Source organism: Psilocybe cubensis, chromosome 3, assembly GCF_017499595.1.
Source record: "Psilocybe cubensis strain MGC-MH-2018 chromosome 3, whole genome shotgun sequence".
Taxonomy (NCBI): Eukaryota; Fungi; Basidiomycota; class Agaricomycetes; order Agaricales; family Agrocybaceae; genus Psilocybe; species Psilocybe cubensis.
Window position 1 is genome coordinate 1,120,343 of NC_063001.1, and position 26,637 is coordinate 1,146,979.

General features: G+C 46.4%; 8 protein-coding genes across 8 annotated transcripts; 1 reads left to right on the top strand and 7 right to left on the bottom strand.

Moving 5' to 3' along the window:
• Window positions 1-154: 154 nt before the first annotated feature.
• On the bottom strand, window positions 155-6,304 carry JR316_0003138 (ABC transporter G family member; the record flags this gene model as incomplete). Its single annotated transcript, XM_047888919.1, has 15 exons — window positions 155-187; window positions 241-1,086; window positions 1,140-1,233; window positions 1,287-1,443; window positions 1,494-2,069; window positions 2,416-2,674; window positions 2,845-2,946; window positions 3,009-3,272; window positions 3,337-3,430; window positions 3,489-3,569; window positions 3,625-3,719; window positions 3,778-3,848; window positions 3,910-4,968; window positions 5,021-5,831; window positions 5,888-6,304. 15 exons carry the CDS (start codon window positions 6,302-6,304, stop codon window positions 155-157), a joined length of 4,959 nt encoding a protein of 1,652 aa, XP_047751293.1.
• Window positions 6,305-6,693: 389 nt separating this feature from the next.
• Window positions 6,694-7,050, top strand: JR316_0003139 (Cytochrome c oxidase copper chaperone; the record flags this gene model as incomplete). The annotated part of the gene is made up of 3 exons (XM_047888920.1): window positions 6,694-6,705; window positions 6,763-6,860; window positions 6,912-7,050. The coding sequence occupies 3 exons, from the start codon at window positions 6,694-6,696 to the stop codon at window positions 7,048-7,050; spliced, it is 249 nt and encodes an 82-aa protein (XP_047751294.1).
• Window positions 7,051-9,589: 2,539 nt separating this feature from the next.
• On the bottom strand, window positions 9,590-10,972 carry JR316_0003140 (uncharacterized protein; the record flags this gene model as incomplete). The annotated part of the gene is made up of 3 exons (XM_047888921.1): window positions 9,590-10,379; window positions 10,437-10,680; window positions 10,747-10,972. The coding sequence occupies 3 exons, from the start codon at window positions 10,970-10,972 to the stop codon at window positions 9,590-9,592; spliced, it is 1,260 nt and encodes a 419-aa protein (XP_047751295.1).
• Window positions 10,973-13,172: 2,200 nt separating this feature from the next.
• Window positions 13,173-15,086, bottom strand: JR316_0003141 (uncharacterized protein; the record flags this gene model as incomplete). Its single annotated transcript, XM_047888922.1, has 8 exons — window positions 13,173-14,116; window positions 14,185-14,264; window positions 14,329-14,393; window positions 14,449-14,544; window positions 14,612-14,683; window positions 14,748-14,800; window positions 14,857-14,904; window positions 14,969-15,086. 8 exons carry the CDS (start codon window positions 15,084-15,086, stop codon window positions 13,173-13,175), a joined length of 1,476 nt encoding a protein of 491 aa, XP_047751296.1.
• Window positions 15,087-16,618: 1,532 nt separating this feature from the next.
• Window positions 16,619-18,328, bottom strand: JR316_0003142 (uncharacterized protein; the record flags this gene model as incomplete). Its single annotated transcript, XM_047888923.1, has 7 exons — window positions 16,619-16,658; window positions 16,688-16,896; window positions 16,948-17,693; window positions 17,748-17,878; window positions 17,940-18,037; window positions 18,095-18,216; window positions 18,280-18,328. The coding sequence occupies 7 exons, from the start codon at window positions 18,326-18,328 to the stop codon at window positions 16,619-16,621; spliced, it is 1,395 nt and encodes a 464-aa protein (XP_047751297.1).
• A 1,055-nt stretch (window positions 18,329-19,383) lies between these two features.
• Window positions 19,384-21,244, bottom strand: JR316_0003143 (uncharacterized protein; the record flags this gene model as incomplete). Its single annotated transcript, XM_047888924.1, has 5 exons — window positions 19,384-20,251; window positions 20,322-20,565; window positions 20,665-20,872; window positions 20,929-21,039; window positions 21,083-21,244. 5 exons carry the CDS (start codon window positions 21,242-21,244, stop codon window positions 19,384-19,386), a joined length of 1,593 nt encoding a protein of 530 aa, XP_047751298.1.
• A 1,143-nt stretch (window positions 21,245-22,387) lies between these two features.
• On the bottom strand, window positions 22,388-24,060 carry JR316_0003144 (uncharacterized protein; the record flags this gene model as incomplete). The annotated part of the gene is made up of 9 exons (XM_047888925.1): window positions 22,388-22,447; window positions 22,525-22,614; window positions 22,716-22,919; window positions 22,973-23,024; window positions 23,082-23,140; window positions 23,198-23,260; window positions 23,326-23,418; window positions 23,485-23,548; window positions 23,606-24,060. 9 exons carry the CDS (start codon window positions 24,058-24,060, stop codon window positions 22,388-22,390), a joined length of 1,140 nt encoding a protein of 379 aa, XP_047751299.1.
• A 314-nt stretch (window positions 24,061-24,374) lies between these two features.
• Window positions 24,375-26,182, bottom strand: JR316_0003145 (uncharacterized protein; the record flags this gene model as incomplete). Its single annotated transcript, XM_047888926.1, has 9 exons — window positions 24,375-24,626; window positions 24,676-24,967; window positions 25,016-25,057; window positions 25,113-25,352; window positions 25,397-25,516; window positions 25,571-25,677; window positions 25,739-25,810; window positions 25,864-25,928; window positions 26,011-26,182. The coding sequence occupies 9 exons, from the start codon at window positions 26,180-26,182 to the stop codon at window positions 24,375-24,377; spliced, it is 1,362 nt and encodes a 453-aa protein (XP_047751300.1).
• Between the last annotated feature and the right edge of the window lie 455 nt (window positions 26,183-26,637).

A 26,637-nucleotide genomic window follows, 5' to 3' on the forward strand; every position in this document is an offset into this window, starting at 1 on the left:
ACCAAAACAATGTTTGTAAGATACTCTATGGATTCACCACGTGGGTATAATCCTGCAAGTCGTAAATTGCACAATCATGTTGTAAACAGTCAATCCTGCACCCCAAGCTGATCAGTGTGCAAAATTAAGGCGGGGAAAGGGTTGGATACGGGTCTCAGGGACCGTCACGGCGAGGCTTCTTGGATTGCTGAAGCAAAGGTTATAGTAGCAATCCTGTAATCTAGAAACGAAGGTACATACACTTTCAAGAAGATATGGTCCTTCATTTTCTTCGGGAAGAGGGGATGCCCTTTTAGAATTAGTGTGGGATTGTGAGCCGGTGGTGCCTTTAGAACCAGTTAGATGTTGTGAGCTACGAGTGCCTTTGGAATTAGTGTGGAATTGTGAGCTAGAAGTGAAAAGACGCGATGGTACAGTATGTCTGAGCAGAATATTAGTTGTAAAGCCCCGAGGGGACTCCACGTTTGTTTCATGCTTCATAAACTCATCGTCCTTGTGAGCGATGATGAAATTGAGAATTATTCGCTGGAATGCTTCGTGGGCGAATTCTATGTGGGTTCTTAGATCTCCGGTGCTTTCGTGATCCGGCAAGTAATATGGACCTGTCGAAATGGCCTCCGCTAAGGGTCGAATCAGGTCATTTACGGTAGGAAAGAATTTGGAGTGGACAATATTCGATGCTTTGATAGCCTTGGATACAAGAGAGTCGAGGAGCACTCCGCGATCTTCACAGTCAACTGTGCTTGTAAAGAGATTCCAGACTGTGGATCCGATCCTTTCGGCTGCATGTTTGTCCCCATAATCTGCGTTAGCGACCATAAGCCAATATAACATGATCCAAAATATTGATTCTGCTTCATGATAGAGCTCATGCCTCCACACTCGTTCGGTCGTATTCATCTTGTCCTGTTCCAATGTGTATTCTTTCATCTTGTCCTGGTCAAAATATTTGGCACGTGTCGGAAGATATTGTTGATAGATCATCGGAGCGCTGGGCATGGCGGGTACCATGACTAACCTTCTGGCAGGAAGGTCTGGATACGGTCCGTTATTCTGAACAGCTCTTGCAATGAAAAGCGGTGTTCCCTGTCGGATACCAATCATTAGCGTATGCAATAAGATTTCAAACTGAGACTGACGGTTCTGTCGTTCCGTGGCTGTCTTGGGTCGACATCTAGACGCTCTGCACGATTGAAATCGATAAGAACAACAGAGGTTTGTTGAGGGTTATCACTATCATGATGGTTAAACTTGAAACGGACTCAAATACCCGTGACAATTCTTACCTTTCGCCCAGAAGATGTTTAACGAAGCATATTTCCGGCTCATTCGGGTCCTCGTCGACTTTGTTCGAGTCGTTAGTACGATTCCAAACAACCATGATGTTTCCTATGCTCAGATCACGATGAAGGACATTGCGTTTGGTTCGAAGATACCTCGTTACTGTAATCCGTCAGCTTATCACTTTATGACATGTATTGCAACATGATCACCTTCAAGTGCATCATATGAGACTTCCAGCATACCACGTAGCGTCCGGATATGCATAAATTGCTCGCCATGCTGCAATAATCCCAGACGGCGTTTGATTCTGTGTTCAAAGTGCACAGGAGTGTTCCATTCCTCATCATGCAGTAGCGTCACAACGCCTGGCGTATTTTGAATGTGTTTAAGGATCTCTGGTTCGGTGAAACGTGTATTGCGACAGTATTGGTCTTTCACTACGCGCAGAGGTTGCCTATTGATCATCAATGGATCCATGCTGTCGTCCATGGCAAAAACATATGTGGTTGTTCCAAATGGATTGCTTGCGTATATGGCTTGGAATCCACCTTGTTTCGTGGGCGTGGTCCCCGGCTTGAGGGTCAAAGATAACGTATATTCGAACTTTTGAGTCCTGTTGTTAAATCCTACTTCATAGCGGTCGTCTTTGAAATGGCCAGGGTCGTACAGATGCTTGATCAGAGCGTAAAAGGTCGAAAGAAATTCTGGGGAAGTAAATTTGAGCTCCACGTCATAAATGCCCTGCCCGGTGATTCCGACCATAAATGTAACTCCTGACTGATTGACTAAAAGACCATGAGAAACATATAGGTCCGGTCTTGCAAGGACCAAGTAGTAAATATACGCTGCGGCCTGCCTCCTTTTTTATCGAAACGTTTTTCCTTAGATGCATACTCTGCAACGAGTTGGATGAAAGGCCATCCAAAGACTTCATTTGGGTGTCACCAGCCTACAGGTGAGCCACCCTCGACATCTATGAAGGCTGCGATAATATCTGGTTTACATTGAGTTTTAGAGATGTGGCGTGGTTGAGAGCGTGTGGATGTATCCGCAAAAAGCAATTTTGGACCTAAAACCAGTTGATGTTGATGAACTTGATTGACTAGGTTAAAATCTGTACAAACAACCTACCAGAGGATCCTCTTTCGTCTCGCCAGACATTTTCTGAAATTTTATTCACGAGGTCAATGAAAGCTTGGAGAGATTCCACGGCCACATCAATATTTCCTGGGCCCAGGGCGTTTCGGTCCTTGTTTAAATATGTAAAGTATTCGTCCAGTTCGATCCTTTTAATGATTTGCATGGCGAAATTAGAAACCCCTTCTCTCTGATGTTCGCTATGGAGTCCTGAAATGCTGCGAACAGCCTCAGGTCCACAGGAGAGCTCGGACTTTGAAAAGACATTCAGATATCGGCGATGGCCGAGCGTACACATCAATTGCTGGGTACTAGTAGTAGTACTAGTAGTGGTAGAAGCTCAACGTATATACTGGTATACCTCTTACATTACAAGCATTCGAGAAACCCCTCCTGGTACACATCTCACCGCCTCTCACGAACTTTAAACCACACAACTCCAATGACTCCAATACCGAATCCACCAATGAAAGCTACATGGATGAGAACATCCCGATAATAATTGTTAAGCCCAAATCCGAAAAGCTAAAATGAAATACGGTTCAGTATTTAATTGTTAATTAAGTAGAGCCAGGCGTGCTACACACCAAATTCATAATCAAACTTGCAGAGATGTTGACTGGTACACCCTGCAGGGTATCCTGGATCATCAATCCAGAGTCTACTTCGTTGACTGATAACGCCTCCAAGGTATATTTCAACGGACACAGCCACTGCAGCCATCGAAGCACAGGGGGTATTTCGCTCAAATGGACGAAGAATCCTGCAAATGTCATCTGATATAGAGCCGAAAGAGCAGAAAGGAGGATGGCAATTCCTCCATTCTCGAACAAAGTCCCTAGTAGGAAATTCTGTTGAAAAAATGTGGTAAGACATCATTATATGGGAAAGTTTTTATGGAGGAAAGAGACATACAAAAAGTGTCATGGCTAAACTATACAGCACAAGGATAAGAAGAAACTTGAAAAAGTTTGCGGCGTTGGGAGCAAGATTTGCCATCCAGTACGTTCTGTTCGTCATTAGTATACATGCTCCAAGCTTGTCAAAGCAGCCTGAAAATTACTCACATTGAACCAACAATTATGGTGGGAATCAATCGGAGAGGTATCATATCGAAGAAGAAACGAGAAAGGAGCCACGCGGTAGGGCTAATACATTAGGTTAGTAAGTTCTGCGGGACCAGTTGTATTAGAGGCTACTTGCCTATAATATCCACTCGAGCGCTCTCGCAGAAAGAGAGGCCGTATTTCAACCATATTGTGGAGAGCACTGAGGGACGAAAACGCAATCAGGGCACCCTGATATATAGGGGAGGCGATTAACATTTATAGAAAATCATCTACTAGGTAAACTTACAAGGAAGAATAAACAGCCAACACGAGATTGGAAACCCGCGATTGTGATTCCTGTATTGAAGTACAAACCACCTAGAGCGAGTCGAGAACATAAGTTGTCAAGCAATGCCTGTGAAGCGAAAAGAGATCATACCACAGAACACGCCCAAGATAGAGGCGACAACTACATGTGTCAGGAACAAACTCTTGTCCCTCTTCAATATCTTCCACTCTCGCCCACACAGATGCTGAAGCTGCGTCAAAAATGTTGTAGGGTAAACACTCCGACTAAAATTATTGCTGGAGAATATCCGTTTTCGGGAACCTCCAAGGTGAGCTGTCGATCCCTTTTCTGATAAAATAATCTGAGGTTGGCTTTCGGATGAAGTTTTGTGAAGTTCATCATCACCAGAAGCCGAAGGTGTGGCGGCTTGCAATGAAGTGGTTTGTATTTGAAACAGGCTGACATGCGGATCGTTGGCGACTTCCAAAAGGTATTCGGCGACATTGTATCCCTGCTGGTAGGGTGCAACAGTGTCAGGAGAGACGGTTGCAAAATGTTCAGCTGGGGCGAAACCGCCAGGCCCTGAGTAGAGGGAGCGACCGTGCGACAACAGTACCACAAGATCGAACTTCTGGTACAATTGTGAGCTAAAAAGAGTTGTATCAGCCTGTAGATCTATGTATACAGGATGTAGGGCTTGCCTTGGTTGATGTATTGAAGCGATGATAGGCGTTGGATTGACAGGATCGTGAGCAATGTCGTACAACACATTGGCGATCCTCGCCGCTGATACTGAATCAAGGCCGGAGGTAGGTTCGTCCAGAAGAAGCACATCAGGACAGGCAATCAGTTCCAATCCAATACTAACTCTTCTCATCTCCCCGCCACTGATGCCCCGGTTTTTACTGCCCATCACATCACCTATTCTTGAGTTTTTGATAGCTGATATGCCTAATTTTTCAAGCAATGCATTGACGCGATCTTTCTTCTCTTGCTCTGTGACGGTTTCAGGTAGACGCAACCGAGCAGCGAACAGAAGAGCCTCAAATACGGTTAGCATGGGTGGCAGTATATCCTGCTGTGGAACAAAACCGATGCGGGGAGCGCTATTCTGATCAGCGTTTTCTGCAATAACACCGAAATGTCCTGATATGACTCCTGATTTGCTCCTTCCCGCCAAAATTTCAACCAGAGTCGTTTTTCCAGCGCCTGAAAAATATCGTGAGATAGGGGCGATATTTTGGGTTGAAAAAAACCGCACCACTGGGCCCAAGAATAGCCATCATCTGCCCTGGTTTGACAACTCCAGTGACGTTGTCCAAAATTACTTTGTCGGTATATATTTCGGTTGCGCCGCCTTTCCTCCTTCCAAATATCGGTATCTTCACGGATTCCGACTCTCCAGGTATTGTGTAACTCAAGTTGGTCCACTCTACAGATGCTCGGCTTCGTTCCACTGACACACCTCTCCTTCTGGCAGCTCTTTGAGACCTCAAACCAAGGGCCAGCAACAAGAGCGATAGCAGAATCAAAGCCCCAACAACGGCCAAGCCGGCTATAACCCCACCGCTGAGCGGCTTCGACTTTGTGATATCGGTAGCGGTGTTAGCACTAGAACCATCGATAGCGTTCTGTCGCACGCACTCCCCAAACGTGCATCCGTTTAGGGTTAGACCACCAGGACCGAATAAACTTTGCAAAGTTGCTTGCTTGAAATTGCAGGTCGCTGTCTCCGATGAATTGTCCACTGCGCCACATTCAATGTCTAGTGATCCACCGAGGCCGTTTATCGCTCCCCCAATCATTCCACAGAATGTGGTTCCTGGTCGACACGTACATCGCAGGTTTTGACATTGCCAATCGGCACTCCCTGCGCCTGAACTGTTCAAGTTTTGCGTACAGGAATCTGCTGAGCAATAGAATTGTTCGACTCCGTCGTAGAATAGTTGGGCAAACGCTGTATTGGCAGCTCCAAAGGACGTTGTGTTGGGTATGGGGCTTAGTCCGGGCTGCAGTGTTCGCATAATATTGAGAGTTGAGGATAACGGGAATATGGCCTGGAGGGTGGGATTCTACAAAGCATTCAGTAACTATTGAAAATATACGTTATGATGCATTGTTAACGTACAATGACTTTGCAACTCATCTGACTGGAAGCATAAACCCGTGCTTGAGTATTGCACACCATAGTGTCATTGCCTTGAGATCCCAACGTGGGCGAGGTTGTGGAGAGTGTACCCAGTGACGAAAGCCCATTTTTGCAAGCATCCGCTGTTTGGCAGACGTTACAAGCTGTCCCTGTCCATCCATTTTCACATGAACATCCCGCCGCAGTCAAATTGGCGGCGGACCCCGACACAGCGGCTAGGGGGCGTTGCGAGCCTTGGAATATGGTACCACCACATGCTGGCTGGGAGCATGTCGAACCTCCAAACCCTGTGGGACATAAACAGTCTGAGCCATTGACAATGCCATAGTTCTCGCAGTCCAAAGCTTGAGCAAATATCGCGAAAATAAGGGCAATAAACACGGTTATTGAAGGCATATCGGTTGACCAATTTGAGGCTGGTTATAGGTGGCAAACAGTGGAAAGGGGTATAAATCAGAAACGACAGTAGACCATAGGAGGCCCACTCCGTTTCTCAGGAGGTAGGGGTATAAGTGGGACCTGGGGAAGACTAGGATGTGGTTTGAGAAGAGGTTTCGACTATAATAATAATTGCCCTGATTGCCCCTGCATGGGTGTCAAGAAGCCAAGAATTGACCAATAGGTGCGGGCGGGGCGCCGCAGTCTGCCGCAGTATTTGATTTCTCACGCTGGGAGTCGCGTAAATATTATGTCACGTGAAAGGCATAATTCCGTTCCGAAGCCAATTTGTAAGTTGCCTCCTCACCACTTTCATTGAACATACAGACAGGTGTCCACTTGGAGTCATGTTTGGCAAGGTATCTTTTTTGTTGTTCTCTCCATTGAAAATGTTGTATGTTAACTAATTTCTGAAGATTTCGTCATGGTGGTCGCCAACCCCCGCTGCGGATGACAAACCTTATAACCCATCCGACCCTAAGATGAATCCTCTGAACCCCAAAGGCTTGAAGCCGTACGTATGATGTGCCATGCCACGCGAATGCCAACTAACCGCATACATCAGATGCTGCGCCTGTCCAGAAACCAAATCCAAACGTGACGATTGTTTCCTCCGGTATGACCCATCGGAAGCGGAGGGAAAGTGCAAGGACGAGCTCGCGGCCCACATTGCCTGCATGCGAAGCCTTGGATTCAAGGTCTGAATTATAACCGTGGACGAAATTTTATTAGAACCTATACCCTCCTTCTCGATCTCGAAAGTAATGTAATCATTAACCCCATCTCGACGTAAACTTTATAGTGCCATTGACATATCCATAGAAATTGTTTGCTCGCGATACGTATTTTTATACATCCAACACTACTGGAAGGACCATCTGATCTATGCAGCTTCCAAACATCGCTTAGCTGGTGATACATGCTCTTTTGGCCGTGCCGACTGGGATTCAATGTTTCTATTTCACTTGGAACTATGACTGTCGACGGATATATGTGCCTCCCTGGCAAGCTATGCTCCTCATATATTCTTTAGGTCACACATCGTGCAAGGGATATGTATATCTGTGTTTTATCCCAGAAATCAGACCAGCATTTATCTACTTGGCCTACACCACCTCAGAGACGTTCGAAGAAAAAGAAGCAATCTGGGCGTTTCTTAAGTGGCTAAAGAAACCCTCATCCGTATGAATTTGCGCGCTTAATTCTGTCTATGTCTACCGAGTGCTTGCCGTCGAGGAATGCAATACCTTACAGAGTAAAGCACGAATCCTGTGGAAAACCCTTGCCCGTATGTGGGGTTCCTCATGGTCAGCAAAACGCTAAAGGCAGAGATCGTCACTTTGAACTTCGCTTTCTCTTTAGGTTCCTACTCCCTACCATGTGAAGCAGTTTTCGTTGTGATCTCGGAGCACAAGAACATACTTTCATTGACATGAAATGTTGTTACTTTCTAAGAACCGCGGCATTTATCAGCAAGATAGGCAAGTCATATGGATCCATGCACACCCTCGGTGACTGGATATCAGAGGGAAAGGGTTCTGCCCTCTACATGCGGCAATATTTGTTAGAAAACCTCATGAAGAATTGTACTGGGAGTGCTCAGAGTGTCAATAAATCGCCCGACGCCTAACAAGCGGACTTAATTCATCTCTCCATTCAAAATATTGGCCTCCGCTGCTTGGTCTCACATTTTATGTCTACTTGATCAATGTCCGATAGAAGAATCGTCGTAGAGGTATCCCGCTTAACAACCCAGAAATCTACTTAGATTTGATTTGTAGAAATGTACGCCCTGACAGTAAAGAATGCCTCTAATCATCAACGAATTGCTACGATATGGCCATTCAATCCTACGTGGCCCATTCGTGCACATATCCTCGTACACAAAAGGCTGTACACATAATCAAAGGCTCGGATCGAAAATCTGTAGATTTCTAGTCTGACCATACCATTTTTGCATGATGGGATCATGGTTCAGAGCTAAAACTCCACACTGTCCCGACGAGTCTCGTCAATGATTAAACTCATAAAGATCTGGACTTAGGTGTAATTGCAATCTTTTAATATGTAGAAAAGATATCACTGATACTTCAAAGCCTGCAATTGGACTCACGTAGATTGCGTTCGAGTCCAAACTTAAGGCAGCTCTACATAACTGCAAACGGAAATAGACTTTCTTATTTAAGAAAATCCTTCGTGAACATTGAACTCAGCACGTTAATATCAACTCCGAGTCACCCAGTTGATTAGAGCCCTGGTAAATTTTCATGAGGTTTAGCTTGCTTTGGGGGTTTTTGTCCTTTCTATTCCTTTCCAGATTACAAATTTTGTGACTCGGAGCCGTATGTGTATTTTTGTAGAATCTTGCAGCTTCGACGCGACGCGACACGGCGGGATAACATGTTGATTGACTGATACTTGACTGATACCTCTGATACTCAGGCCGCCCCTAGACACATTTTGCATGTGTTCGTTTGAGGGCTGTCAGACGCAGATAAAACATGTATTTTCCGCAAAATCTGGCAATACTGTCTGACACAGGGGGCTATCTGCCATGCCCCGTTTGTGTCAGCCACGATAAGGGCGAGAAATTTGTACCGTATTCGTAAAACAATGGTTTGGAGCAGAGTATGGCTCCTTTCTGTCAAGTAATATTGAAACTTTCTCGTTAATATATGAACAATTCAATTGTAAATATAAAGGTAGAGACCCCAACTTAACAGATATTTGAATTTGTAGTCACATCTTTTGCGAGACTACATAAAATTCAAACCAAAAACTATCTATCTACTCTACAAACTCATAATCATGAAAAGTCCGGTCCTCGTACATGGTGTTAAAATATACAGTTATAGGAAAACAGCGAAGAAAAAAGTGGGAAAGAAAAAGTATTGCGGTGGCAAATGTAAAAGTGGACTTGTAAACTGAAGACACAAAAGGAAGATCTGAACAATCCGATTGATAGACTAGTGATAACCGAGAAAGGGACTATAGGCTGTGAAGGGGAATAATTGAGAGTGACATCATCAAATGAACAACAAATTTGTAAGGTGCTTGCCAATTAGCAATTGGATCAACCTGCGGATCCGGCAAATGATGTCGGTGACAGCGAATTATAGAGGTGTGGCATTTCAAGGAATGTATGTCATGCAGGGGAAATGCTGTACCGCGATCGTAAGGAAGAGGCAGACGTGATAAGAGAGTGAAGCCGGCCACTATGAATGGTTGACATCATGATTCCCCTTATGAAGATTGGTCATCGAATGTTGTCCACTGGGTCGAACCAATGTCAGTTGCAAGTCCCTCTCGCGAATTTCGGGCATCCAATGCTTTTTGTGACTTAACAACCGATGGTGAGGCATCTATATCCACATCCTCGCGCATCCTCATCTCCGGTATAGTCGTTAATGGATTCTTCTTGCCGCTTGACGATCCCGTAACCGAAGACGACGACTCGGACGCCGACGACGATATAGATAACGGTGAAGGTCCATGCCTTCTTGGGGCTGGCGGGCGCGGTCTTCTGCCTGCCCTAGTGCTTGCACCGCGCACAGAACCGGTACCACTGAGCTCGCTGTCGAAGGGGGAGTCGGTAGTCGTAATTCCTGTACTGGCAGCAACTAGCCTTCCGCGTGAATTTCTCTGCCAGGCTGTTGGTTGCCTTCTGTACTCATATCCTACAGAGGGGACCTCTGGCTCAGAAGAGGAAGGGTGGTTTCGCGCGTATTCCTCTTCCTCTTCCCGTTCACGACGGATCCGCTGCCGACGTCGCCAATACCAGTATATACCGTAGAATACGAGCAGGGCGAAGACAGTGCAAACGATGCCAAGCGCAATAGAAAGGCCCTTGTGTGCGGTCGCAGAGGATGCATCTGACAAAACTGGTGATGTTGAAGGGGTGGGTGGAGGAAGTAGGGAAAACGAAGAAGAGGAAGTTGATGACGATGACAAAGAAGTCAAAGCCGTCGAAGACGCTGAGCTATCATCGGTAGTGGTCGTGGGCGTCGGATCGTCATCGTCAAGGACGGTATAGCTTGAAATATTTGTGGTCACAAAGAAAGATCAATGAAACATAACAAACGCAACGCACACAAGGGTATCTACGACGGCGTGATCGTCTCCTAGAGCCACTGACACAACAAGGGTATGTTCAACATTGTCCAATCCATCCACACTCCACACCACCTGTGACTGGACTGTTTCCGGCGCGTCTTCTTCAGGACTGATAGTGGCCGGGTCCATGAGATTGATAGTCACAGGGGGGTTTCCATCGAGCGATACGGCCGTCGTCACCTCAAATGGCCATAGTGGAGCATAAAAATAAATAGCAGTTCCTGGTATTGCAAGAGCACATGAGTCTACAACTCAACACAGATATCAACTCGAACAAGAAAGCGTACCAGTAAACGTGAATGTAGCTGTAGCATCTGGGTCGCTAGTAACTCTATGCCTCCCTCCCGCATTCAAAGGGTCGAATGGGGTTTCCCTCCAACTATCCGGCGGGTCGTAGATGATCTGTGAAGTGTCGTCGTCGTCCACCGTGACATTATGCGAGGCCCCGACCAAGACCGAGCAAGAGATCAACAGGAAAAGCACCAGCTTCAACGTTAGTTGAAGTGGGGCCATTGTGGTGACTGTTCGAACATCATGGCGGATTCGCATTCCCAGACTCATTCTGGACCTCGCGGTATCCGTTTGCGGCTCGAACGTTACGTCCTTATCAAGCCCTGCTCATGGAGCCCTCGCTGTGAGCTTGTGAGATGGCTGATAGTGATGGAGAGAGTAAAGACGTCAAATGGCGGTGCTTCTAGTAAGGCTTGGGCTTGGGATTGCCGCGCGCACAGAGGGCTTTGTTGTTAGTGTTTGGCTTGTCCCTTGGGAAGTAAAACCTTCGACTGCCTGCAACCTCGGTCGTCATCTTCCCACTTTCTAATAATCCCCGCCAATCGCATGCGTGCTATGTTGGGTGTTGAGAGACTATAATAATAGAACGTTCAAGTTGCGTTGCCGGTCATTACATTCGGTGGGCCCATGCACTTTCCATGCTCTATATCTCCGACACACTGGCCTTTCGAAATAAGACAGTGAGTTATTATGACATATACGAGTCTGTTCAGCTCAAGAATCTGATTATGATAAACAGAAAGTTGATCCCGATGTTGATTGTTGAAGCATGAAAAGTATTTTTTGATTAGTCGGAGAAATAACAAACCTTCATTCACCGGGTTCCTGGGAAGTCTCTCAATGGCACAATGTTCAAAAAACGAGGGGATGCCTGTCACACCGACAATTTCAGCACTGTCGATATTCATGAAAGTAGGGCACGTCTTTCATTTACATAGCATAGCATAGCATGCATGCTTTCAAGCAAACGATTGAAGGGTGCGGCAGTCTTCGCTATCGCTTGGCGTTAAACACAAGTTTTACGCAGTACACATTGCAAGATATTCGTCGTGGAACGAGGATGTTTATTATGTCTCGTCATTGTCACCTTCGAAGAGTTATCGTTCAAGGCATTGGGTAGAATAAGAGATCCTCGATTCATGCTCGTAAGTTCGGTCTGATGGATTGAAGACCCAGAATTCAGTTGTGATAGTGTTAAATGGCGTTCTTAGGTTCACAGCCTTCACCAACCTCATTGAGAGGAGATGATCTCGGAAGCAAATCCAAGGAAAGGTCGAACTTGTGTCGAGAAGAATCTTTGAAAATTTGGTAGAGATGAGGCATCATCGAAAAAGCTTCATAGCAAATAGTACGTACCTGCAATTAGGCAAACTAAACTCATAGGACAGTAGGAGATATTGCACTTACAATTTTAGCAGAGCAGCGGGCGCCATAGTGAAGCACTGCATCAATCATGGGATGGGCTCGCAGCCGCACCTGGATTCCCCAGTTGGTCGTATGGAGATGAACATCAAGAGGTAAACATTCAGAGTTCACCATAAAGTCAACCAGCCGAAATTATGCTGGGGGACTTCTTCGCGAGAAAACAGCGATGTCCATACGCAGCGTGTTGTTCATTGAAGGTACCTCCACTGGCTGCAAACGGTTGCAAGGGTTGGCATCTCTTCGGAATAGGCGTTGAGGAGTGTGCGAATGTGCGTGAAAGGAACGCAATTGAGCTCGATCAGTTCAAGTTGACTTGCCAAAAGCGATCCTTTTCAGTTCTGATTTATAGATGTCGGCGTAGTATTCGGTTTCTGTGGAATTGGTTTGTTGAACCATTTTAGATACGATAATATTGAGGAAAGGCACTCTGAGGGGCAATCTCATTTTTTTCGACAGCGGACAAACACGTACATACACGTACTGCAGCGTTGTCAGTCTGTCACAGTGTCACAGTCGGCCTCTTTTCTGCCACTGGTGGGCGTCTACAACGCAGCTATGTCGTCCGTCGTTCAATTCTCCTCGAGCCATGTCTCATCCACACTCTACCATCTAACTAACCACTTTCCAGTGCGCGGATAGATGGCTCTATACCATGCACGTATAAAAGGGCGCGAGTTCGATGATACTAGGCCAGACTAGGCCCCATCCGATATCTAGGACGTGATCGGCAAGCCGGTACCCGTTCGCGCGGTATTGTGTCGTATACAAATGACGGTGCGCTGCCGAATCTATGTTTGAAATCAGTCTCTGCAAAGGTACTTCAATCTACTTAGGTTCACGGAAAATACAAGACTAATGACATGCTTCTCATGAAATTGATATCTGAGTTGATAGTACTAACAGCACCCTGCTACATAGAATACTACCAGCGCCAAACGTGCGCACACATACAAAGCATACAATTAATACACTACAGGTATGTGTCAAGATCAAATGTTCAGAAAGTAAATAAAAATAAGTGATCGAAAGGACTCGCTGCCACAGCGAGAACAATAAACGAAATTACCAACAGAGCGTTGGAAGAACTAAATGATACACGAATTTGGCTACCAGTAGCTTTGGGCCTGATGGATCCCGACGAATTTCCGCCGGTATCTCCACTACTGGGGTTGCTGTTCGCGTTATTGTCCTTCGCAGGCACGCCAGCAAAGACAACCGCCATTCCCGGGGCAGGGACATTAATCGTACATCCGTTTGAGCAGTCGATATTGGCGTTAGGTACTGCCCATGTCGCATTGCTAGAAACCAAGTTCCCATCTCCCGCAGTTGCTAGGGTCTGACCACCCCACCCAATGTTCACCTTTTCTGCCATACTATCTCCCACGAGATATTTGACTTGGACACCACCCTGACCCTTCGCAAATGTTCCCGAGGGGACGGAAAAAGACTGAGAGGACCCATCCGAGGAGGATACATTGGCGTAATTGAAGAAAACCAACTGCTGAACGGTCTTGCTGACAGCATCGTAAACAGCATACCCGCTTACTGCTACATCGGTTTTGGATTTGGACCCACTGATATCGAGGTCGACTACAATGCTTCCATTCTCAGAACGAAGTGCCTCAGCAGTGACAAGAAGACCATAGTAGGGGGGATTGGTTGTCCAGGCACCTGGTCCACCATTTGGTCCTTCGGGTGGGGTGAAGAGGTTGTATGTAACACCTCTTTCACGGGTGTGAATGTAAGCGGCAGAGTATCCAACCGATGCTAATTGAAGTGAATAATCAATAGTCCACAAAGACCCCACTGCAAAAGTATCCGAGATGCCTGCAATTCCACCACATGCAGCTGAGTTGAATTCTGACAAAATGACGGGTTGGCCATTGGGATTGGATACAATTTTGCTAATTCCAGAAGATTGCCAGGCTCCGAGAGTCACAACTAGATATAATATGTAGAATTTTTGAGATTAATAGAAAAGTTGGCGTGCAGTGACATTGTAATCTGACCATTTGCATGTTGAACGTAGTAGGGTAACTGGAAGTTGAAAACTCCAGGGTTACAATTATTCTGAGGATAGTGTTGAAGCCTGGAGTCAAAAGAGTTAGCTTGTTTATGGTCTATCCGTAACAGCTGGGCACAGCGTCACGAACGAGATATATTTAAGATTGCTGCCAAAAGACGATGAAAATCCATCATCAAGAAGTGCATCCAGATTCTAGAAGCGAAGGTAAGGTTATTTTTAGCAACGACTAAAACATCTGAAGACCAACCCATGCACAACATATCGTGGGTCCCACTATTTCATGCTTGTCGTAAATGTCGCCAGCGGATGTATTGGTGAGGCGATCGGCGGCTGTTTTGAATTCCTGTGGTGAGTGGGATTTGAATCAATTAGGCGCTTATACTCGATAATGAGCGTGAGGCATTTCTCACATTTATATATAGTGCGGTTGTATAGTTTTTGACGTTCGGTCTATAACCATGAGCCGCATATATGTCAGGTTCCTTTAAACCCGTGTCAGGTGTCGCTGTCATAAGGTGGGATCAACTGAGCAAACCAAAAGCATACATTGCCCAACAAAAGGCCGTCCAGGTTGGCACCTAATCCATCAACAGCGGCACCTGCATAGAGTAGGGTCAGCCGGGTATCTCAAAACTGTCAAATCCACATTGCATACCAGCTAAAATTGGAACATTGGCATTGTTGGGATCGCGCAGAGATAATCCTAGAGTTCATTTCCGAGTTAGTGGGACAAGTCTGAATCAGAACAGCAAGCGAAAAGGAACAACCAATGAGATAATCTGCTCCTCCAACATTGGAAGCGACTTTGTTAAGGACGTCCCAAAGAACTGGACCAAAGTTGACAGGTTGATCATCAGCATGAGCTCCTGGAATTGGCTGAATCATGGGTGTGGTTTGCGTTGGCACATAGACTGAGTCATCCATAGAGTTCCCCCCAACCCGGAGACGCAAAGCCTGATTCCCCGTCCTAGAACGCAGAGCGGTAAGATAGTTTTCAATTGTTGAAGGAATGGTGGTGGTATCGTCTCCAACTAAATGGCTGTAAACATCAAACGGTCCTCTTTCATAACGATATTTCAAATAACTCACAATATTGGTTCAGAAAACTAAGTTCAAAGCTAATTCCTAGAAAATTGGGCTTCACTGCATGTGTTGACGACGGGGACGAAGGGACATTGACTTGAATTGCATTGGCAACTGTACAGAGAGGAAAGACAAGGACAGGAAAAAGAATGACTGGAGTAAGCATAGTGGTATTGTCGAGCGGATCGACCAAGAGGAGACCAGCTAAAGACAAAGAACAAACGCGTTGGGGAAGGAAGAGAAGGCTGAAACTGAAATGTAAAGCATAAGGTTCATAAGTGTTTGGTTAAGGCGAAGGAAACGGAGGGTGACCCGGCCAGGTATACGTACTTGTAACCTATATCTGGTGGTTCCGCAATCAATTTTGTTTTCTAGACGGAGACCAGCCGCCGAAAAGGCCACCTCTAATTAATATCGCTGACCAAAACATCGTTAAGTCCAATGACGGTTGGGAAAATCGCATAGACTTTTACAATAAGATCTAGATGTGATGATCCTTCCTAAGCAACTGAAGCAGAAGAAAATCCACCATACCTAAAGTTTGACCGCTAGCCTGGGGCGATAACTCCGTGGTTATTTTGGATAGAGTTGTGGTGTGAAAAGGTATAGAGTCAAATGTCCATTCACAATCTTTACTTCCTATTTTCCCTTGTACGGATGCAGTTGGATTCAGTCTCTGAGAATTCATTGTACAGGACGCTCGATAATTCATCTCCAGTTGTGTTGAGACCCAACCGCAGAAACTGACAGTAGCATGGTCATTTGGAGTTCCTTTCCATGGTTTCAAGTTTGTTTTGACAGTAATCCAGAATCTGATGCGGAGGCGCCGATGCCGGTCTTGACGGGGATGGTGAGGTTTAAGGCGGCGCACAGCAAGGTTAAAAATAGTTACACATGTATGTAACATTCGAAGTCGGAAGTCCTGAGCCAGTCAGAATCTTACAAATGAAGCAAGGTCGACAAGTTTGAACTGGCTTGTGCCAAGCCTAAAAAAGCCGCAAACAATCAGGACTGTGTACAGAATATCGCAAATCCAAAGGGAATTATTGCGGACGAAGCATCGAGACAATATTATCCTTATGATACTGCAGGCGCGTGTTGTCCTGCAAAGAATTGATAAAGTTAAATGATATTTATCCAGCCAAAGGTGAAATAAAAAATGAAGTAACTATTATTCTAAACATTGGTTAATATCCATAACGTTCGGAAACTTAATGGATACTGCACCGAGATGGTCTGTTGATTAATCAATCAATTCTCGAGGTGGCCACAAGCGAAAAATGCTTTGGTTACATCTTCCATCCACATAGGGCATTATATCCTCATTTGTCGGATTAAGGATCCCATGACTTTGAAACTTGTTCAACGAAAGAGCTGAGAGGTATTATCAGAAATTCACTTACGTCGTCTTACAGTGGTAACGAAGATGTCCGGACGAGCCACGGGTTTTGCAGCGCGCACAAATCAAATCTCTGTACATATTATGCGCCATTCTCCGAGATTCTTCTTCATCCATGCGGATCCGTACAGCCTCAGCCTCTTCCTCTTCAAGAAGTACGATATCTGGAGGTGTTTTTGAATTGCAGTGATTCCATTGTTTCCTGTGTCGAGGCTGAATAGTAACAGTAAACAGCTGCCGAACACAAAAAATGAAGTTACATACCACCAAAGACCATCTCATCGTTGTACGGCCTAGTTCTGGACTGTTGCATGAAACACATTCAAAGATAGGGTCTAACGCATCCATATCGTCACCAGTAGCTGTTTGCGGGTCGAGTCCACACATGATAACGATTTCTGCTAGCGCCTTGAAATCCTCTTTATTCATCTTAAGGACCTTGAAGCGATTCCACGAAGTACAACCCGTAATCTGGCCACAGATATCGATATCTATTTCCTTGGAATCACCTGCGCCGTCGCACGAAAAATCTGGAAGATGATAGAATGCACAATTATGGTTGATAATTCTTGGGTATCTGATAGGATCTGCAGGGGAAATCGAGAAACCATCGCCTCCACATAAAGAACAATAGAAGATTGTTGTTGCCAAGTTGAGTGCTATGTCACGGTTAAAGGCATAACCCGGAGGGGTGTTGGCGCGAATAAGATCGTATACTTGGTTATTCAACGACACCTTTATGTCAGCAGCAATGACGGGCATCATCTTGCTCAAATATGCTTCAGACTTCGGGTTGGGATTGGCAAGATAACTTTGAGTAATTGGGTGAAGTATAACATCAGCCATGCCAATAACCAGTGAATTAGCGGGCAGGAAGATAGAATAGGATGTGAGAATGTCTTCAATGGTCTGAATGTATTCGTCGAGGAGATGATATCGCTTCTGTTCAAGATTAAGTTCGAAGACCTTTGCCATTATTCTGTCTAGGTGAGGGTCCAAGTTGATGAGTTCTATGGGTCACTGTATCCAGTCTGATCAATTATAACGGAGATCTCAGGACTCACCTTCCTCAGTAAGAGCACTTTTACATGCACTCTCTACCTTGATATCATCCATAAGCATGTGCATAATATTTTCCCTGACCATAAAATTTAATTCATTTTTCCATCCAGCCGCCAGGACGCGATCATATATACTTGTGTACAGTCAATGGGGCGTTAAATAAAAGAAAATAGACTCGGGAGGATTTGACATACGTTCTCTTACGATCATGTATCGTATCACCATATTTCACACGCCGATATCTCTGAAGTAGTGGACGTATTTGTTCCCATTCCATGCATTCTTGGGAATGCTGATGAAGTTAATTTACTATCAGCATCATACAAAACAAGAGAAATACCGCACTTACTTCGTCTATAATCGATTGTTCTGCGACTTTATTTGCCGCCCAGCTATATGGATCTTTCGAATTTCGGAATTCTTCGCGCCATCTACACTCTGTATCGAAATCGTAATACCTCCAATCTTCCCCTGTCAAATTTCAAAAAAAAGAGATATTCAGTTGTGTAGTATGCTATCCAAGAAATTACATACCTGCACTCCTGAAGTCAACGTAAGGAATGTACTTGTATACTTCTGACATTCCTGGCAGGGGCGCAATTTTCTGCGTACGCCATCTTATTTTAAAGGTTACTTGGGTTTTAGTTTCGATAAACAGTAGCTAACCTGTTTTCAATGCATTTGGTGCATGCCCTGATTCTTGATCCCCATACAATATGTATAATTCCTTGGTCCCTTGGACAGAACTGGAGCAGGATACTGAGAAAAAGCTAATGAATTAGAAGGAGAACAAGAAGTGCTTACGTGACATTTCTTTACAAAAATCAGGGAAGCGTATGCAGGCTCGGTCAAATCGCTCGGACATTCGGGGAGCAGATATATATTCGAAAGAACGTTCCTCCAAAGTGACTGGTTGGACCGACTCATAAAGAACGAACGTAATTTTTTGTTTGCTCGCGACAGATGTATCAAGTCAAGTGGTTCGAGCAGTCCAAAAATCTGCCGGAAGGAAGAGTCGAAACATGAACCAGATAGATGCATTCATCAGAAAGGAAGCGCACCTCCAAGCACAACTCTTGTGGGAGCTCTAATAACTTTTCCAGACCCCATCTTTGCCCCGCGCCTTCAGACTGTTGCACCATCGTCGTATAAATTTGCAAGTCATTGCCCCACGGCAAGATCTCGAGTCGAGGGGCTTTAACTTGTCGTTTGTCATCCTCATCATCCCATAGAAGTCTCCTCTTGCTCCCGCGTGCGTCTACCTCAAACATTGAGCCCAACACGACGACTTATTCGTGTAACTTTAAAGCTCGTTCCGTGCCCGATGAAATGCCAAGCACATCCAAACTTGAACGAGGAAGATATCCAAGATGTATTTGGGAGCTGAATATTAAACTGTGGGGAGTGGGTTAGATTCAACTCAAGTATGAAGAGTGAAAGCGTAGGCCATGGTTGAAATAGAAAGAGAACCAAAAGGCACGGTGTTCTGTTCAACCATAGGCACATGACATGTGACAAGCGCGAAATAGGGGCATCCAGACGCGCCAATTTAGAACGCGTTGTTTTTCCCCAATAAGCCAATTGTGATACAAGGACATTTATATACAGGCAATGCAAAAAAGTAGATCAAATCGTCTATCATAGATAGTTTCCAACAGGCTTCTTGTAATGTCGTGGGGCCGGCCTCTGCTCGCCTCTTCGATAATTTGCAGCATCCCCATCCCAAGCCCCCTGACCAGCAGGATCGGCACCATATTCACCCAAGCTCATAACAGCAGTGGATCCCATCGATGGCGACGCCGCATAGTACTCGCCCATATCAGTTGGTGGTCCAGGTAGTGCCGACCCGCTAGTCATCACCGACGCGGGTGAATATGCACCCACGCCAACCGGGGTGCGCGCGCCGCCGTCCCCCATCCTGCTCGGCGTCGACTTCTCAGTGATCGTCGAAAGGGCGTCTCCAGGCTTGTATCTTCCCGGAGACATGGTCATGCCGATATCGTGAGCAGGGATCGATGGTGCGGGCATGCCTACGTGCGCGTACCGCGTGTTCTGGAATGTCCCCTGTTGTGTCTGTTCCATTGGATATCCATGTCCATGTCCGTTTCCATTTCCGTTTCCGTTTTCATATCCATATCCATTTCTGTAGTATCCCCCTGAATGGCTTAAATCATACCCTGCTTTTCCTTGTGGGTGTGAAGGAGTCGGGTAGACGTAACGCCCGTTAGGACCACTGTCTCCCCCTGCACCACTATATGCTGTCCCATCGACGGTCCATTCCGAAATGGGCCGTTTCTTTCTTTTATTCCTGAAATAGAACCACACTGCTAACAGGAGGAGCAAGAGGCCCAGAATACCAAATATAGTACCCAACACGACGGGAACTACATTTTTCGACTTGGACGAGCCAGAGTTAGGGGAAGAAGTCGATGAGGCGATAACGCGATCTGTAGTTGAGGGCAGTCCCGACGCGGATGAAGGCGTCGCTGGATCTGTGTTGGTATAGCTACGCCAGGAATGAATTAAGTTCTAGAAAAAAACTCATAAAGCAAGCAGCCTTGTTCTCGAATACGTACATCAGAGCATCGACCACAGCGAATGGTTGTCCGGCGCCAACGAACATTGTTAGCTCATGCGGACCGTTCTTCAGCCCCGTCGCGCTCCATACAACGCGCGATTGCACCGTCTCCGGACCTTGATCGGGGCTCGTTGGGCGAGAGTGGTCCACTAGATCGACAAGCGTCGCGTTTCCTGAGTCGAGAGAGACGGCGGTGTTTACTGTGTACGGCCACAGTGGGGAAAGGTAATACACAGCGATACCTGGAATGAGTTTTTAAATAAAAAGTAATAAAAACACAGAACATGATGTATCAGCTAAACAATCGGACCTGTACGGATTCATTCATTTCATGAACATACCGGTAAACCTGAACACTGCAGTTCCGTTTGGATTCTGCGTCAGCATGTGAGCACCGCCAATGTCCAGCGAGCTGTTCGCAGAGAGTCCCCAAGCTCCTTGAGGAGAATACGAGATCGACGGATCCTGATCGTCCACAGTCACATTCTGGTTTGCATGAGCACCTGGAAGGACAGAACTAATCATAAAGAGTAGAATACTGAGCAGTCTCTGGGTAGGTCGGCTTGAACGTCGTAGCGGCTTTAAGGAATCGAGGATGTCGTTACAATGATTTCGTTTTCGTCCAGAGTAAGCAGCTCGCCGCCGTTCTGAAGAGCATTTGCATCTCGTATTGCTCGCCATGGACCGAGGAAACGAAAAGCAGGTGCTCGCCATATCTAATAATTCAGAAAGCCAGCGTAACCGCGATATAGTACATACAGAGAGAGGTGACTGCCCCCGCCGCTGGACCCGACCACACATCTTGGGCCATCTCTCTTGTTCAAGTTCCGTAGTGTGGGTATGCGCATGTGCCTCAGCGGGTATCGCAGTGGTCGTCCGCATCGTCCCGGATCCTTTCATGGTATCTCTAGTGATGCCCATTGTTCTCGTTATATCCCACCTCGCTCGTCCGAATCGATTCCCAAGGAAAGTCGCAATAATAGCCGTATGGGGGACCAAGGATGACGCTAGGCCCGGTGAAGTATATATGAATTGAAAATCTAAATGAGAAAAAAAAAGAAGGTCGCAGTCAGTTCATTTCTCGCCCCCTCACCCGTGGACAGCAAGAGAAGGCTGACGTTACTCGATATCGAATCTAGCATCGGAGGGGGGGTGAAGGCAATGGAGTGCCTTTATGTAACAGCCTCTCAACACGAGGCGTCAAAGGGGGTACCCGTGGCGAACCGTGGCTGGAGCTTCTTCGGATTGTGCTTCCTGACTTCATTAATTGGAGCCTAAGACCCTGACAAAAGGTCAGCGCTGCCGCAGCTGGAGCCAGATAATCATGTCTTGTTAAAAAAGAGCACAATCAGTGAACAATGACAGGAACAGGCCCCGACAGAACATATACATACACCTTCTTCCCAAATCGGTGGTTGCATTCTGCATTTGGCTTGCCAAAGCATAATAAAAAAAAAGTAGGATGCCAGTCAGTCTGCCAAAGTTTCAGAAGGCCAGATATGTGTCCAGTACTCGATGGGTTCCACGATGTCAGGATGTGGCTGGACGTTTATTCCATACCGCCTGTCTCCACTCCGAGCCTTATCAGCCATTCGAAGCCTTCGTCTGTGGTCTTCGTCGGTTTTCGCAGGTGGGCCAGAGGCATTTATACGCCGGTAACATGGTAGACTGAATCACGCAACCCTACCCATCCGGACTCTGGTCCTCCTAAAACCTTGCTGTTAAGTAAGCACGATAGGAGTGTCCGTAACTCAGATACCAACTCCGGAAACTTGCAATCCAAATTGGTGCAGATATCATAAATAGTATTCCAGCGTCGATTTATGTAGTCTATAAAGTATTACTGTAAATCGCGGAAAAAAACAATGCAATGATAAAGCGAAAAGCGGGTGTAAAATTCCAGAATATCGGTGAGGCCATGATTTTGCGTTTCGTAGCAGTGAGTAGTAGGTTGTCCGTAAAAGTCAGAAGTACAAGTGATGATTGATGATGTCCCAGGCAAATAAAGATCCATTCCAATCCGCGTAGTGTATATGGGTTGACGGTTATCGACATCGACTATGACTATGTCACGATTGAAGTGCCGTTAGTGTCTTCTCGTAATCCGAGACCTCCCGCAATTTTCTATAAAAGCATGAAAAAAGTGCAGTAGGTAAGCTCATCCAAGTCAATCGAAGCAAGGTAAACGGCTTGGCACGTACACTAAGATTCGAGAGGTCAACCGGACACCTGAAGTTGAACTGATTGGAGACGACTGGCGAAACAGTTATGATAAGAATACGAATGCCCAACTAGAGTTGTCGCAAGGAAAAAACATAATTAGAAACAGACACATTCCGAGGGAAGGTAATCCATAGCCGCTCCAGGGGATAGATGGTAGGCGTAAACTCACCGTAATCTTGTAATTGATAACGACGTTTTGAGGGTTTGCTCCGCACTTCCCTAAAAGGTCAGAGAGGATAGCGCTACTTGGGTCTTCAACGGGGTTGTAGGTCAAGTGGAAGGGGAAGGTGAAATTGGTCTGTGAGTTGGCTTTGAAATTAATGTCCTTGGTTTCGCCGCCACCCACAGGGGTGTCGTTAATTGGGTAGGTCAACTATAAATAGAGCATCAATTATGTCCCTGTAAATGACAAGATTACGAGCAAACCTCCAAGTCGATCTTTTTGAGCCCCACGCTGAAATAATTGGGATTGCTAACTCTGTTGGAAGTATGTTTCAGAACATGACATTCTGATGAATCGGAAAGGGAATCGTACGAAATAGCAACACCAAGATTGACTTGGAAATCAAGCCCACTAGATCCTCCCATTTGAAGCTGCATGCAGATCCGTCAGACCAATGAATGATCGTCGTTGTGAAGAATTAGACGTACAACACTACCATTTACCGGAACAGCCTGAACGTCTCCAATTTCGATGTTCGGCGGGCGGGCATACTAGACCAAAAGTTTAGAGACATGCCCAAGGCGAATGCAGTCGCCTGCCAGCACCAATCACTCACTAGAGCCAACGTGAGTACAATGCTGACAATCAAGAAGACGGCTGTCATCAAAGAGCAGCAACAGACTCTTCCAGCACAGCGCCCTCGACCGCCCTATGTAACATACGTCAGTCTCAAGTCTCAGATCCGAGCACCATGGAAAGCACCGTGCAAACGCACCTTTGTCCACAGATTCCCCTGATGATCATACCTATACTCTCGCAACGCTCGAGGGGTGCGACTCCTTCACAAGGAAAAAACGTTAACGAACGCATATGACGAGGAGCGTAAAGCTACTCACTTGCGTGCCACCACTGCCGGTGGTCCAAACTCGCCCTGGTCAAACCCACTCGCCTCCTTCCGTGCAGGACCAAAGGAATCCCCCGTCCGCGACCGACCCACAGACCTAACACTTCTGTCCCTCTGCACCGGTGGATAGTCGTACGCCCCCGCACGAGCATTTTCTCCATAGCTATAGTCCGGCTGCTCTCCGATATGTCTTTCGTCATTCAAGTTGTATGACTGTGCATTGTTGTTGAAGTTCCCGTTGCTGTTGCTGTTTGACATGTACGGGTTGGCTTCTTCAGGCTCATTCGCCATGTCGTCGTCGTAGTATGGACGACGGTAGGACTGGGAGGTGGGGTACTGCTGCTGCTGCTGCGGGTCTGCATAATGGGGTTGTTGATGGCTCTCATAACCATAACGGGTACTCGCCCCCGCGGCGTAATGTCCAGAATAAGGGTCGCGATAGGACATGTTGAATTTCTCTGAAACCGTGTATCAAGTCCTGCTTGTTGTTGAAAAAGTACGGTATGGAAAGAGAAATGGAACAAAGAGGGACGAAAGGAACGAAAAGGAGAATGGGTGTCAGTGTCCAAAAACGTGTGCGACTTGGCGGTCCTTTCTGGCAGCAAGGCTATGATGACGACCGCAAATAGTCACGAGCGTTGGCGTTATGTTATAAATAGTAGTTGGAGCCAAGTCCTTTCGATCTATTGTCTTGTGCAACTGTCTCAGCACAAATCTACATATCCAATCCCTATCAAATAGACAAAACCAGAAACTTCCAATCATCCAAACCCGCCTCGATGTCCTGCACCAGATCCAAAGGCCATCTTCTGTCCTGCATTCGAGAACGAACCATTCACGGATGCCCGAGAAGGCCCTCGGGAACTCGATGTCAGAGCCGGCCCAGAAAAAGCAGACGGGTTGTTTACGCCCTCTGGGAAGAATCTTCGAGTTGCCGTCAGCGGGGGCTGCTGCTGCCCAGGCATACTCGAAGTAATTGAGCCAGTAGGCCGGCGGTCAGCAGAGGCCAATGGCTGCGCATGGTTATTCTGAAAATGACTGGCCAAAAATTCGGTCTCGTACCTGACCTGCGGTACTAGCTTGCGGGGCTACACCACTACGAACATGTTGAGGTGTTGGAGGGGGCCCCATCACAGTTTGCTGACGGTTTGTCGATGTCCTAGTTATGCTCATTGGAAAAGGTGCTGGCTTAAACCTCGATGAAGAAGGGGGCTGATGATTTGATGTCGCATCAGGGCCATGTTGGCCATTCTGTCTATTATCAGTTCGCTGAAATATCTTCGGCGCCGCTTGGACGTGAGTGAGTTGAGGTGTGTGGAAGGTACTACTGCCTTGGGGATTGTATGCAAATTGACTGGTAGATTCAATCAAGATCCCTTTCACATCTTCCGTTCAAACTTACTCTATTGGTATACTTGAAGTCGGTCTATGAGGCCTGATATTCCTATGACGCATTTTTACGTGAATATATGCGGTCTTGCTGGATTAGTTCTGCTCACTCCAGTGACCGACTCGACATGGGGCGTCGTTCTGAAGCACTATCCTGCTGAACATAGTCCTGCCTACCATGTACATTAGCGAGCAAGCCAGAATGTCTGTGTTGTATATCCTGTTGCCTATGAGAGGAAAGTTCTGGTACTTGCTGGCCAGGCGGCAGCGTCAGTCGATCTGGTGCAAGTGGTGTAGTGATAGACCGTGGACTCGAATCTGTTCTCGCTCTTTGATTGACATGATCATACCTGGAGAATGTGAGTAACGATCAGAAGGCGATGTTGTGCCTCACTGTTGCATGGGCACCATTGGCCGCTTTCCATTGCCATTGAGTGAGTTGGAGCTGCCTTGGTCGTGGTATCCCATTTGGCGACGTAGTTGCTCGTTTTGATTTTGCAGCATGTCGTTTGACCTGTCACAAAAATTTGAAATGAGTGCGAAAGGTAAGATCATCCATCCCGAAGACCTTTTCAACTCTGCCATGTTTTGCTTGAGCCGTTCCACAATCTGGCGAAGCTGTAGGTGCCGCGATTTGTGATACCTAACCTGCGAAGCCATTGCTTCATTCTGAAACTATGTACAACTGCCATTAGTCCACAGACTATGGAATAAGAGCTGCCGCAGGATGTTCGACCTTGGCTGTGAACGCAATGGACTCCAGCGCCGAAGGAATGGATCGGAACCAGTCAGACATTGGTGCTTCCATCTAAACGAGCGGAATCGTTCACTGGACCAGCCACAAAATAAGTAGCGACGCACCTGTCGTTGAAGCGGTGCCAACTGAATATCCTGCGCCCCGCATTGTGCACAGCTTTGATCCCGATCTAAACCACAGGATGTTCAAGAAATGTTGGTGATATGCATACTTCTACGCGCATGCGGTGAAAGAAGAGGAGAGAGACCGACTGAGGTGGTTATTGCACACGACGTGCCCGCATTCTGTCAGCCAGAAAGGGATCGTCGCGGCTCCGTTCTCAAGCGTGAATGGCATGCGGCATTTGGCACAGCATACGAACTCCCAGAAGTCGAATTCGGGTTGGTCTGGGACGTCGCCGTTGGATGGGGCGACGTTGGACATTCTTGACTAATCGTAGGATTCAAGGTTGCCACTACAGTATTTATGATTCAGTACTGTTTTCTTATAAGGTTCAAAACAATATCCATTCGCAGGGGTGAATATCAAAGATGAGTGCGGTGATATTTTTAAAGGTGGAATGTCGTGGAAGTCCGGGTTCAAGTTGGTCTGGCAGATCATATCCGAAGGTGGTCACGATCACACGATCTGTTATCTACGCGTGTGTGACGAGATAAATGAAGCTAGTAGCACGCACAACAGTAACTTAAAACACCAGTGCTAACTTCAGAACGAAGGCTCAAGAAGAGGGAATCCAGGTAAATAAAGACTTCAAAAACAGTGACAAAAGATGGCCGCATGATTATCGGGTGTCCATCAGTAAATGAATGGTAGATGTTAGATTGGCGCCTATCCTATTCTCACCCCACGGGCGTCTGGTAGGGTACCCCATGACCATT